This window comes from Ranitomeya imitator, chromosome 3 (genome assembly GCF_032444005.1).
Source record: "Ranitomeya imitator isolate aRanImi1 chromosome 3, aRanImi1.pri, whole genome shotgun sequence".
NCBI classification, from domain to species: Eukaryota; Metazoa; Chordata; class Amphibia; order Anura; family Dendrobatidae; genus Ranitomeya; species Ranitomeya imitator.
The window spans coordinates 782,773,417-782,786,688 of record NC_091284.1 but is presented as its reverse complement, the minus strand read 5'-3'; the positions used below and the strand labels follow the sequence as shown (position 1 = coordinate 782,786,688).

The following is a 13,272-nucleotide window of genomic DNA, read 5'->3' as shown; positions in this document are numbered from 1 at the left end:
ACCCCAATATTCTAGAGCAGCAAATGGACTTCTGCCAGCTTCCATAGTGGGATCGTTTAGTAAATGAGTTACATCCAGCTTTCTTAGTGGTCTGGGGTAATGAAGGGTTTTAATGTTAGCTTATCTTGATATGAAAATCCCCTTCTCTGATGCTTATAAGACAGAGGATGGTTTTAATGTCTGTTTGCCTCATGCTTTACTGTATTGCAGGGTGTATTACCTGGTGGGCTAGGGTAGTGGAGGGGTTAAAGGGGCTATGCAGGTCTGCTCACTTTCACGTAAATCTGCTGGAGAAACTTTCAATGGAAGTATTTAGAGCTTCCATTGCATAGATATTCACATTTGTTTCCTGTGGAGAGCACTCTTTGAAGAAACACAGAGTTGAACTACAAGCAGAGATTCAGAGTCTTCTCCGGGGGTGTGCACTTTCACCCCTCCCTCCCATATGCTGCCAATTACAGCTCAGCAGCCTCTGAGACTGCTAGATCAGCTGATGAGCTGTGATTGGCCACATTTGAGAGGGAGGCGTGAAAGCGCTCACTCTCAGAGAAGACTCTGAAGAAACGCCCAGTTGAGCTACAAGAAGAGACTTCACATACTGCGCTCCAGAAGAAACAAACATGAATTTCTCTGCAACAGTGCGGCGCAGCACAAAATGGGAAAAGATCGGCAAAATCAGGGGAACTCGGTGATGGTTTTTTTTTTGTTGTTGTTTTTTTATTACAAAGCATTTAATTTTATTTTGAGCAAGTGACCTGTTTTGTGGCTCTTAATTTGTTGAAAATTTTCTGTTTTCCCAGCTCAGAGAGAAGACTGACCAGGATTACTACACCCTGGACGATATGTTTGTCTCAAAAGCTGCAAAGAAAGAGCGAGCAAATGAGGAAGAGGAAAGAGAGAGGCAACAAGCCATGGCCGAGCATCGGAGACTGGCTGCCAGAATGGAAAAATGTCCTTTTTGCTTCGATAATGCTGAGCTGCCAAAGCACCTGATCATTGCTATAGGAGTGAAGGTGAGAGCTGATGATTTCAGGCAATTACCCCCAGGGGACTTTAAGGGGAAGGTTCTTAGGGGCAAATACACAGCAGAATTTACATTTTTATAAATTTTTGCTGTGGAAATTCCACTACATGTTACAGTAAAATCCTCTACGGCAGTGGGTCGGTGCTGGAGATTTGAAATTTTCTGCACGTCAATTTATACAGGGATTTTACACTTTTTCAATGTACCAGTCCTTCACATGCCGTGGAGTGACACATGGTTGTGTAGGGCGCCTATTCTCCAGCGCCACTTTCCCTGCGGTAGTGCCGCTGCTTCTGTTGGTGATCACATGACTGATTAGCGCCACAACGAGGTTACTGTGGCGACACCCAGCACAGAAGCACCAATTACTGGGGCTCCATTGGTAACCCACTAATGCCATGAAAAGGGGTAACATTAAAAAAGAAAGTGATAACATTTCCCTAATTTATTTTCCTTTTTAGAGACACTGTAAAACTGAGCAAGAGTTAAAAAAAAATAAAAATCAAGCACAGATAATTATCTATATTTTTTTTTTAAATATGTACTCATTTAAAATATATATGTGTATATATAATTTATTTTGTTTATTCTCCAGACCCTCTAGTATGTGTGTGTATATACAAATTGAGAGGAAGAGGTCTAGAACTCTAGCGCCACCTATAGTAGCAATCCTAACAGTCAAAATCAACTCTCTACCGAGCCTTGTCACATGGCTTCAGATTAAAGCCAATATATGTAAATATACAGTGACTTTGAAATGTATTCATACTCCGTGAACATTTTCACATATTTTCACGTTACACTTACAAACTTAGTTGCAGGGTTACATAGGTTAAGAAAAAACCGTAGGTCTATAAAGTTCAACCTTTCTCTGCCAGTTATATATTCTTTGTCACTATGTTATCTATAACCCACAATGTCATTTCTGCTGAGGAAATCATCCAGCCCTTGTATAAAAGCTGTTATGGTGTCTGCCATTACTAGCTCTTGTGGTTGGCATTCCACAGTGACTGCTCTAACTGTGAAGAACCCTTTCCTTTTTAGCTGCCGGAATCTCCTTTCTTCCACCTGTAATCAGTGCCCCCTGGTCCTTAGTAAGGTCCTTGAAAGGAATAAGTCATGCACCAGTCCTTCGTACATTTATACATAAATGAGATCTCCTCTGAGACCAACCTCTCATGATTTGAGACCTTAATCTAGTTGCCGCCTTTGAGCGGACTCTAGCTTTTGTATATCCTTTTTAAAATGTGGAGCCCAAGACTGGATTAAGATCCAAGTCTAAATGTATTTTGGGATTTTATAAGATCTACAAAGTATTTGACAAGTGTAAAGGAAATGTTACAGGGTTAAAATTCTGAAAATTGTGACATGCATTTGTATTCAGCCCCCTGTGGTCTGATACCCCTAAATAATATCCTGAGTGACCAATTGCCTCCAGAAGTCACACAATTAATAAATTGAGTCCAGCTGTGTAATATTTATTATCAGTATATTACAGCTGTTCTGTGAAGGCCTCCCGAGAGGTTTGTGTGAGAATATTAGGGATCAAACATCATGAAAACCAAGGAGCCCACCAGACAGGTCAGGGATAAAGTTGTGGAGAAGAGTAAAGCAGGGTAAGGTTAGTAAAAACAAAAAAAAACAAACAAGCTCTGAGTTGATTGGAACATGGATGGAGGTAAATACAGGGCAATCCTGGAGAAAAACCTGCAAAAGCCTCGAGTCTGGGGTACAGGTTTATCTTCCAGCAGAACAATGACCCTAGACATCCTGGCAGAGCTACAATGGAGGGTTTAGAGAAAAGCATATTCATGTGTGGGAGCGGCCCTGTCGCAGAATCTGTGAGGAGACTTGAAAATTGCTGTTCAGACTCCTCAATCCATTGTCACTGAGCAAAAGCGAGTGGGCAAAAACTTCAGCCTCTAGATGTGCAAAGCTGGTAGAGACAGACCCCAAAAGACTGCAGCAGTAATTGCAACAACAGTATAAAAGTATTGACTCCGGTAGGCCAATAAAACCATGTGTCCTACCTTTACAATTCACAAATACTTGCTACTGTGCGTCGGTATATCACATAAAATCCCAGTAAAACACATTTTAAGTTTGTGAGTATAACATGAAAAAAAGTGGAAAAGTTCACAGGGTATGACAAATTTTTCAAGGCTGTGTACAAGTGTGTGTATATACAGGTCCTTCTCAAAAAATTAGCATATAGTGTTAAATTTCATTATTTACCATAATGTAATGATTACAATTAAACTTTCATATATTATAGATTCATTATCCACCAACTGAAATTTGTCAGGTCTTTTATTGTTTTAATACTGATGATTTTGGTATACAACTCCTGATAACCCAAAAAACCTGTCTCAATAAATTAGCATATCAAGAAAAGGTTCTCTAAACGACCTATTACCCTAATCTTCTGAATCAACTAATTAACTCTAAACACATGCAAAAGATACCTGAGGCTTTTATAAACTCCCTGCCTGGTTCATTACTCAAAACCCCCATCATGGGTAAGACTAGCGACCTGACAGATGTCAAGAAGGCCATCATTGACACCCTCAAGCAAGAGGGTAAGACCCAGAAAGAAATTTCTCAACAAATAGGCTGTTCCCAGAGTGCTGTATCAAGGCACCTCAATGGTAAGTCTGTTGGAAGGAAACAATGTGGCAGAAAACGCTGTACAACGAGAAGAGGAGACCGGACCCTGAGGAAGATTGTGGAGAAGGACCGATTCCAGACCTTGGGGAACCTGAGGAAGCAGTGGACTGAGTCTGGTGTGGAAACATCCAGAGCCACCGTGCACAGGCGTGTGCAGGAAATGGGCTACAGGTGCCGCATTCCCCAGGTAAAGCCACTTTTGAGCTACAGAGAAGCAGCACTGGACTGTTGCTAAGTGGTCCCAAGTAACATAGTAACATAGTTAGTAAGGCCGAAAAAAGACATTTGTCCATCCAGTTCAGCCTATATTCCATCATAATAAATACCCAGATCTACGTCCTTCTACAGAACCTAATAATTGTATGATACAATATTGTTCTGCTCCAGGAAGACATCCAGGCCTCTCTTGAACCCCTCGAATAGTAACATAGTACTTTTTTCTGATGAAAGCAAATTTTGCATGTCATTCGGAAATCAAGGTGCCAGAGTCTGGAGGAAGACTGGGGAGAAGGAAATGCCAAAATGCCTGAAGTCCAGTGTCAAGTACCCACAGTCAGTGATGGTGTGGGGTGCCATGTCAGCTGCTGGTGTTGGTCCACTGTGTTTCATCAAGGGCAGGGTCAATGCAGCTAGCTATCAGGAGATTTTGGAGCACTTCATGCTTCCATCGGCTGAAATGCTTTATGGAGATGAAGATTTCATTTTTCAGCACGACCTGGCACCTGCTCACAGTGCCAAAACCACTGGTAAATGGTTTACTGACCATGGTATTACTGTGCTCAATTGGCCTGCCAACTCTCCTGACCTGAACCCCATAGAGAATCTGTGGGATATTGTGAAGAGAAAGTTGAGAGACGCAAGACCCAACACTCTGGATGAGCTTAAGGCCGCTATTGAAGCATCCTGGGCCTCCATAACATCTCAGCAGTGTCACAGGCTGATTGCCTCCATGCCACGCCGCATTGAAGCAGTCATTTCTGCCAAAGGATTCCCGACCAAGTATTGAGTGCATAACTGAACATTATTATTTGTTGTTTTTTTTGTTTGTTATTAAAAAACACTTTTATTTGATTGGATGGGTGAAATATGCTAATTTATTGAGACAGGTTTTTTGGGTTATCAGGAGTTGTATACCAAAATCATCAGTATTAAAACAATAAAAGACCTGACAAATTTCAGTTGGTGGATAATGAATCTATAATATATGAAAGTTTAATTGTAATCATTACATTATGGTAAATAATGAAATTTAACACGATATGCTAATTTTTTGAGAAGGATCTGTATGTATATATAGGCTTACAGGCTTAGCCAGGGAGCGGAGCGAGGCTTCAAGCCAGCAGTGTGAGACAATAGACGGGAACGGATGAGTCAGAGAAAAGACATCTTAATGTAATCTATTCTTCTCCAGTATAAATATCAGGGCACTTGGGGATTGTCTCACCACATTTTCCAAACAAGCCCCGTTTGCCAGAGCGCACAACATGGATTTCAATGGTTAAGCATATGAAAACAATCTGGCCTGTAAGCCGGGGGCCGGCGGAGTCCTGCTCATTTTGGGCTAGTGTTTGGGAGAATGACCTTTTACTGGCGAGAATAAATATAGAGCGGCTCTTGTACCCCGATCACATCCTGGTGGCATTAGCGCATCTGTGCAGAGGATCTCGAGGCCGGTGTCAGAGCTGATAAGTAGGGGGATGTTTTCTAAGAGAAGTGCGCGACAATTGGGCTCTATATGGGTGGGCACACTTTGTGGCTATGGTATGTGTTTTTAGTTTTTGCAAAACTATGGCAAGAATGAATTATTTTGGAAAACTTGAAACAACGTGTGAACCCCCCTATAAAGGTATTCTTTCTTGATCCCTCCGTACAGTGGGTCATGTCGGGTAATGTCCAGACAGTAAAGGGTTCTCCACTATGGACCCGGTTCATCATCATATTTTTGTCATTTTTTTTTTTGGCATGATTTGCTCTGTGACTTTTTTTTGCAAATTCTTTTAAAGGATTTGTCCCATATTTCATTGTCTTTTGTTGTTTAGTTTTTCTGATTTATTTTTTTACTTTTTACAGATGTTTTAGACGGATTCACCAAATTAGACTTTTATAAAAAATAAATAAAAAAAAATTGTAAAATTTATCACCATTATACTTCAGTTCCAACCGATCCCTGGAGTAATATTGCATTCCCCAGTTATTTTGGCAGCATTTTTAAGACCTGACTTTTTGTGTAAAGGTTGAAAAATGAGTCAAAGACCGGAACAAAAAAAATCACTTTGGGCAAAATTCATAAAATGGGTGCATAAAACGGAAGCAATAACCACAAGACAAATAAGATCTACATTCACTCTCTGAATCCCTCCTCCCTCTAACAGACATAAGTTACCTACACAATGCGGATGATGCTGCCGCTCTATGTAAAACCACAATAGCTGCAGCTTTGGAATGTCTTGCCCCTCTCACACATACCAAAGCTCACAAAATCAACAGACAGCCCTGGCACACCAGCCTGACCAAAGAACTGAGGCGAGCTTCCAGGGCTGCAGAGCGGAGATGGAAAAGATCCCACTACAATGAGCACTTTATCGCATTCAAACAGTCCCTCACTACTTTCAAAACCACACTCGCCACAGCTAAACAAACCTACTTCTCGTCGCTCATATCCTCCCTGTCTCACAACCCTAAACAGTTATTCAACACCTTCAACTATCTCATCCGTCCCCCAGCACCTCCTTTTCCAGGACGTCATCCTGACAGCACCCTGGAGGACGTCCTCCTCCCCTTGCTGGGACAGGAAACACACGAGTTTAAAAGGCCAAGTCCCACCCACAGTCCTCAGTGTTTTTCCTGTCCCTGCAAGGAAGGGACGCACGAGTGAGAAGCTGCGCAGGACTTACCGGAGCTCAGGGGGATCGTGCGGCTTGCCAATACCCTTCCCCCTGTCAAGAGGCTCAGGGCAGAAACCCTCCGGTGGGGGGTCCCTCTGCTCCAAAGACCAGGAGTGGACGAAGCTCCTGGTGGCAGCCGCTCCTCCCGGTGGGAGGCTCTCGGCTGCGGACGCTATCCACGCGGTGCGCGGCCATCCTGGGCAGCGTGGTATCCAGAACGGCGTCTCCCGGCAGGAAGTCGTTAGAACGCGTCACTTCCGGTCCGTCGGCATTTCGTTACCGCTACTTCCGGTAACGCTGTATGCGCGGGGAAAAGCGTGCAGTGAATCGCACAGCGGCAGAAGCGATCCTGATCTGGAGCTGAGAGCTGCGGGGACCTGCTACCCTCATCATGGAAGCAAGTACTCCAACCGAGGAGGGGGTAAGTGCGCATGGCGCAAGTTCCCCTATCTATATGCAGAAGCAGGCTCACCCCAGTGCTTATCCCTTCTTATGTCATTTAAGGATAAGGGAAACCCCGCGGGTCCTCCTGTTCAGATTAAGAAATCCGGCAAGTCATCTGGGAAATCTGTTAGATGTCCCCTTTGTAATATGAAGCTCCCGGACTCCCATGGGAAATCTTTATGTGGGGACTGCACAGCTAAGGTCGTAAGGGACGAACAACCCACATTGCTGGCTGAGATGAGATCCCTTATACGTGAAGAAGTACAAGCTTCTTTGTCTACCATGGTGCAGAAATCCAGTCCTATCCCCACCCGTAAGCGGGCCAGACGGGAGGAGGACTTAAGAGAACAGGAGGTTACTTCTGAGGACAAGTCTAACTCAGAGGACTTCGTCTCAGAGGAAGAGGGAGAGCTTCCGTCAGGAAGCCAGGATTACCAAAGAAAATACCTCTTCCAGGCAGAAGACACAAATGATCTGGTGCAGGCGGTGCGATGCACTATGCAAATAGAGGAGACATCTAAACCACAAACCAGGCAGGACTTGATGTTTGGTGGACTTATGTCACGTCAGCAGACAGTATTTCCGGTTAGCGAGCACATTAAGGCCATGATTCTGGAAGAATGGAAAGAGGCAGAACGCCGGCTGGTGTTATCCAAGGACTTTAAGGCTCGTCTACCTTATGAGCCGGAGGACATAAAACTATGGGACGAAGTTCCCAAAATTGACGTTCCTGTGGCAAAGGTGGCCAAGAAAACGGCCATACCTTTTGAGGACTCATCAAACTTGCGTGATCCTATGGATAGAAAAGCCGACATATTGTTAAAAAGAGCCTGGGAATCTTCTGCGGCTCTAATAAAAACAAATATAGCGGCTACTTCGGTGGCTCGGTCTATGTATCTATGGATGGGTCAATTGGAGGAACACCTATCCAATAAGACCCCGAGATCTGAAATCATAAATTCCCTCCCTATGATGAAATCTGCCACGGCTTATCTGTCTGATATGACTGCTGAGTCAGTCAGGTTTTCGGCCAGATGCAGTTCCTTATCTAACGCGGCTAGGAGGGCGGTCTGGCTAAGGTCCTGGTCGGGGGATAATGCTTCCAAATCTAAACTTTGTTCAATTCCCTTCTCAGGTGAAAGGGTTTTTGGACCCTCCCTGGATACCATTTTGGAGTCAGCCTCCGACAAAAAGAAGGGGTTTCCAGAGGAGAAATCTAAGATGCCCCAGTCCTTTCGGAGAGGATTCCCCTTCAGAAGGCAGTCTGAGTTTCGAGGAGGCAGATCCAGTAGAGGATCTTATAGGGGCTCCCTGTTATGTTTGCTAATGACAGGTGTTATGAAGGCAATCCAGAAACACAGTGTGCATAGCCATCAGAGCGCACACAGTGATCTGACAAATACCCAAAAATACAAGAACGAGCTCTGAGATGTGGAAACTCTGTAGACTGCACACCTGATCCTATCCTAAACACAACTAAAAGCGGCTGTGGATTGTGCCTAACAACTACCTAGGCAACTCGGCACAGCCTAAGAAACTAGCTAGCCTGAAGATAGAAAAATAGGCCTGACTTGCCCCAGAGAAATTCCCCAAAGGAAAAGGCAGCCCCCCACATATAATGACTGTGAGAAAGATGAAAAGACAAAACGTAGGGATGAAATAGATTCAGCAAAGTGGGGCCCGATATTCTAGGACAGAGCGAGGACAGTAAAGCGAACTTTGCAGTCTACAAAAAACCCTAAAGCAAAACCACGCAAAGGGGGCAAAAAAAAACCACCGTGCCGAACTAACGGCACGGCGGTACACCCTTTGCGTCTCAGAGCTTCCAGCAAAACAAAAGACAAGCTGGACAGAAAAAAAGCAACAAAAAAAGCAAAAAGCACTTAGCTATACAGAGCAGCAGGTCACAGGAACAATCAGGAGAAGCTCAGATCCAACACTGAAACATTGACAAGGAGCAAGGATAGCAGCATCAGGCGGAGTTAAGTAATGAAGCAGTTAACGAGCTCACCAGAACACCTGAGGGAGGAAGCTCAGAAGCTGCAGTACCACTTGTGACCACAGGAGTGAATTCAGCCACAGAATTCACAACAGTACCCCCCCCTTGAGGAGGGGTCACCGAACCCTCACCAGAGCCCCCAGGCCGACCAGGATGAGCCGCATGAAAGGCACGAACAAGATCGGAAGCATGAACATCAGAGGCAAAAACCCAGGAATTATCTTCCTGAGCATAACCCTTCCATCTAACCAGATACTGGAGTTTCCGTCTAGAAACACGAGAATCCAAAATCTTCTCCACAATATACTCCAATTCCCCCTCCACCAAAACCGGGGCAGGAGGCTCAACAGATGGAACCATAGGTGCCACGTATCTCCGCAACAACGACCTATGGAATACATTATGTATGGAAAAGGAGTCTGGGAGGGTCAAACGAAAAGACACAGGATTGAGAACCTCAGAAATCCTATACGGACCAATAAAACGAGGTTTAAATTTAGGAGAGGAAACCTTCATAGGAATATGACGAGAAGATAACCAAACCAGATCCCCAACACGAAGTCGGGGACCCACACGGCGTCTGCGATTAGCAAAAAGTTGAGCTTTCTCCTGGGACAAGATCAAATTGTCCACTACCTGAGTCCAGATCTGCTGCAACCTATCCACCACAGAATCCACACCAGGACAGTCCGAAGACTCAACCTGTCCTGAAGAGAAACGAGGATGGAACCCAGAATTGCAAAAAAAATGGAGAAACCAAGGTAGCCGAGCTGGCCCGATTATTAAGGGCGAACTCAGCCAACGGCAAAAAGGACACCCAATCATCCTGGTCTGCAGAAACAAAACATCTCAGATATGTTTCCAAGGTCTGATTGGTTCGTTCGGTCTGGCCATTAGTCTGAGGATGGAAAGCCGAGGAAAAGGATAGGTCAATGCCCATCCTACCACAAAAGGCTCGCCAAAACCTTGAAACAAACTGGGAACCTCTGTCAGAAACAATATTCTCAGGAATGCCATGCAACCGAACCACATGCTGAAAGAACAAAGGTACCAAATCAGAGGAGGAAGGCAATTTAGCCAAGGGCACCAGATGGACCATTTTAGAAAAGCGATCACAGACCACCCAAATGACTGACATCTTTTGAGAAACGGGAAGGTCAGAAATGAAATCCATCGAAATATGTGTCCAAGGCCTCTTTGGGACCAGCAAGGGCAAAAGCAACCCACTGGCACGAGAACAGCAGGGCTTAGCCCTAGCACAAATCCCACAGGACTGCACAAAAGTACGTACATCCCGTGACAGAGATGGCCACCAGAAGGATCTAGCCACTAACTCTCTGGTACCAAAGATTCCAGGATGACCAGCCAACACCGAACAATGAAGTTCAGAGATAAGTTTATTAGTCCACCTATCAGGGACGAACAGTTTCTCTGCTGGACAACGATCAGGTTTATTGGCCTGAAATTTTTGCAGCACCCGCCGCAAATCAGGGGAGATGGCAGACACAATGACTCCTTCCTTGAGGATACCCGCTGGCTCAGATAAACCCGGAGAGTCGGGCACAAAACTCCTAGACAGAGCATCCGCCTTCACATTTTTAGAGCCCGGAAGGTACGAAATCACAAAGTCGAAGCGGGCAAAAAATAACGACCAACGGGCCTGTCTAGGATTCAAGCGCTTGGCAGACTCGAGATAAGTCAAGTTCTTATGATCAGTCAATACCACCACGCGATGCTTAGCTCCTTCAAGCCAATGACGCCACTCCTCGAATGCCCACTTCATGGCCAGCAACTCTCGATTGCCCACATCATAATTACGCTCAGCGGGCGAAAACTTCCTGGAAAAGAAAGCACATGGTTTCATCACTGAGCAATCAGAACCTCTCTGTGACAAAACCGCCCCTGCTCCAATCTCAGAAGCATCAACCTCGACCTGGAACGGAAGAGAAACATCTGGCTGACACAACACAGGGGCAGAACAAAAACGACGCTTCAACTCCTGAAAAGCTTCCACAGCAGCAGAAGACCAATTAACCAAATCAGCACCCTTCTTGGTCAAATCGGTCAATGGTTTGGCAATGCTAGAAAAATTACAGATGAAGCGACGATAAAAATTAGCAAAGCCCAGGAACTTTTGCAGACTTTTCAGAGATGTCGGCTGAATCCAATCCTGGATGGCTTGGACCTTAACTGGATCCATCTCGATAGTAGAAGGGGTAAAGATGAACCCCAAAAATGAAACTTTCTGCACACCGAAGAGACACTTTGATCCCTTCACAAACAAAGAGTTAGCACGCAGGACCTGAAAAACCATTCTGACCTGCTTCACATGAGACTCCCAATCATCTGAGAAGATCAAAATGTCATCCAAGTAAACAATCAGGAATTTATCCAGATACTCACGGAAGATGTCATGCATAAAAGACTGAAACACAGATGGAGCATTGGCAAGTCCGAACGGCATCACTAGATACTCAAAATGACCCTCGGGCGTATTGAACGCAGTTTTCCATTCATCTCCTTGCCTGATTCTCACCAGATTATACGCACCACGAAGATCTATCTTAGTGAACCAACTAGCCCCCTTAATCCGAGCAAACAAGTCAGATAACAATGGTAAGGGATACTGAAATTTAACAGTGATCTTATTAAGAAGGCGGTAATCAATACACGGTCTCAGCGAACCATCCTTCTTGGCTACAAAGAAGAACCCTGCTCCCAGTGGTGATGACGATGGGCGAATATGTCCCTTCTCCAGGGATTCCTTCACATAACTGCGCATAGCGGCGTGTTCGGGCACGGATAAATTAAATAATCGACCTTTAGGGAATTTACTACCAGGAATCAAATTGATAGCACAATCACAATCCCTATGCGGAGGTAGAGCATCGGACTTGGGCTCTTCAAATACATCCTGATAATCAGACAAGAACTCTGGGACCTCAGAAGGGGTGGATGACGAAATCGACAAAAATGGAACATCACAATGTACCCCCTGACAACCCCAGCTGGATACCGACATGGAATTCCAATCCAATACTGGATTATGGGTTTGTAGCCATGGCAACCCCAACACGACCACATCATGCAGATTATGCAACACCAGAAAGCGAATAACTTCCTGATGTGCAGGAGCCATGCACATGGTCAGCTGGGCCCAGTATTGAGGTTTATTCTTGGCCAAAGGTGTAGCATCAATTCCTCTCAATGGAATAGGACACCGCAAAGGCTCCAAGAAAAACCCACAACGTTTAGCATAATCCAAATCCATCAGATTCAGGGCAGCGCCCGAATCCACAAACGCCATGACAGAAAACGACGACAAAGAGCATATCAAGGTAATGGACAGAAGGAATTTGGACTGTACAGTACCAATGACGGAAGACCTAGCGGACCGCTTAGTGCGCTTAGGACAATCAGAAATAGCATGAGTGGAATCACCACAGTAGAAACACAGACCATTCAGACGTCTGTATTCCTGCCGTTCAACTCTAGTCATAGTCCTATCGCACTGCATAGGCTCAGGTTTAACCTCAGGCAGTACCGCCAAATGGTGCACAGATTTACGCTCGCGCAAGCGTCGACCGATCTGAATGGCCAAAGACAAAGACTCATTCAAACCAGCAGGCATAGGAAATCCCACCATGACATCCTTAAGAGCCTCAGAGAGACCCTTTCTGAACAAAGCTGCCAGCGCAGATTCATTCCACTGAGTGAGTACTGACCATTTCCTAAATTTCTGACAATATACTTCTATATCATCCTGACCCTGGCACAAAGCCAGCAAATTTTTCTCAGCCTGATCCACTGAATTAGGCTCATCGTACAGCAATCCGAGCGCCAGGAAAAACGCATCGACACTACTCAATGCAGGGTCTCCTGGCGCAAGAGAAAATGCCCAGTCTTGAGGGTCGCCGCGCAAAAAAGAAATAATAATCAAAACCTGTTGAATAGGATTACCAGAAGAATGAGGTTTCAAGGCCAGAAATAGCTTACAATTATTTTTGAAACTTAGAAACTTAGTTCTATCTCCAAAAAACAAATCAGGAATAGGAATTCTTGGTTCTAACATAGATTTCTGATCAATAGTATCTTGAATTTTTTGTACATTTATAACGAGATTATCCATTGAAGAGCACAGACCCTGAATATCCATGTCCACACCTGTGTCCAGAATCACCCAAATGTCTAGGGGAAAAAAAAAGTGAACACAGAGCAGAAAAAAAAAAAAATGATGTCAGAACTTTTTCTTT

The 13,272-nt window shown here is 44.6% G+C and overlaps 1 protein-coding gene across 1 annotated transcript in view; it reads left to right on the top strand.

Moving 5' to 3' along the window:
* The window catches only part of CWF19L2 (CWF19 like cell cycle control factor 2), a 198,483-nt gene that overhangs the window by 129,239 nt on the left and 55,972 nt on the right, over positions 1-13,272 (top strand). Inside the window, exon 13 of the mRNA XM_069759126.1 lies at positions 801-1,013. Within this exon, the coding sequence (XP_069615227.1) occupies positions 801-1,013 (213 nt within the window). The remainder of the gene's footprint in view (positions 1-800; positions 1,014-13,272) is intronic.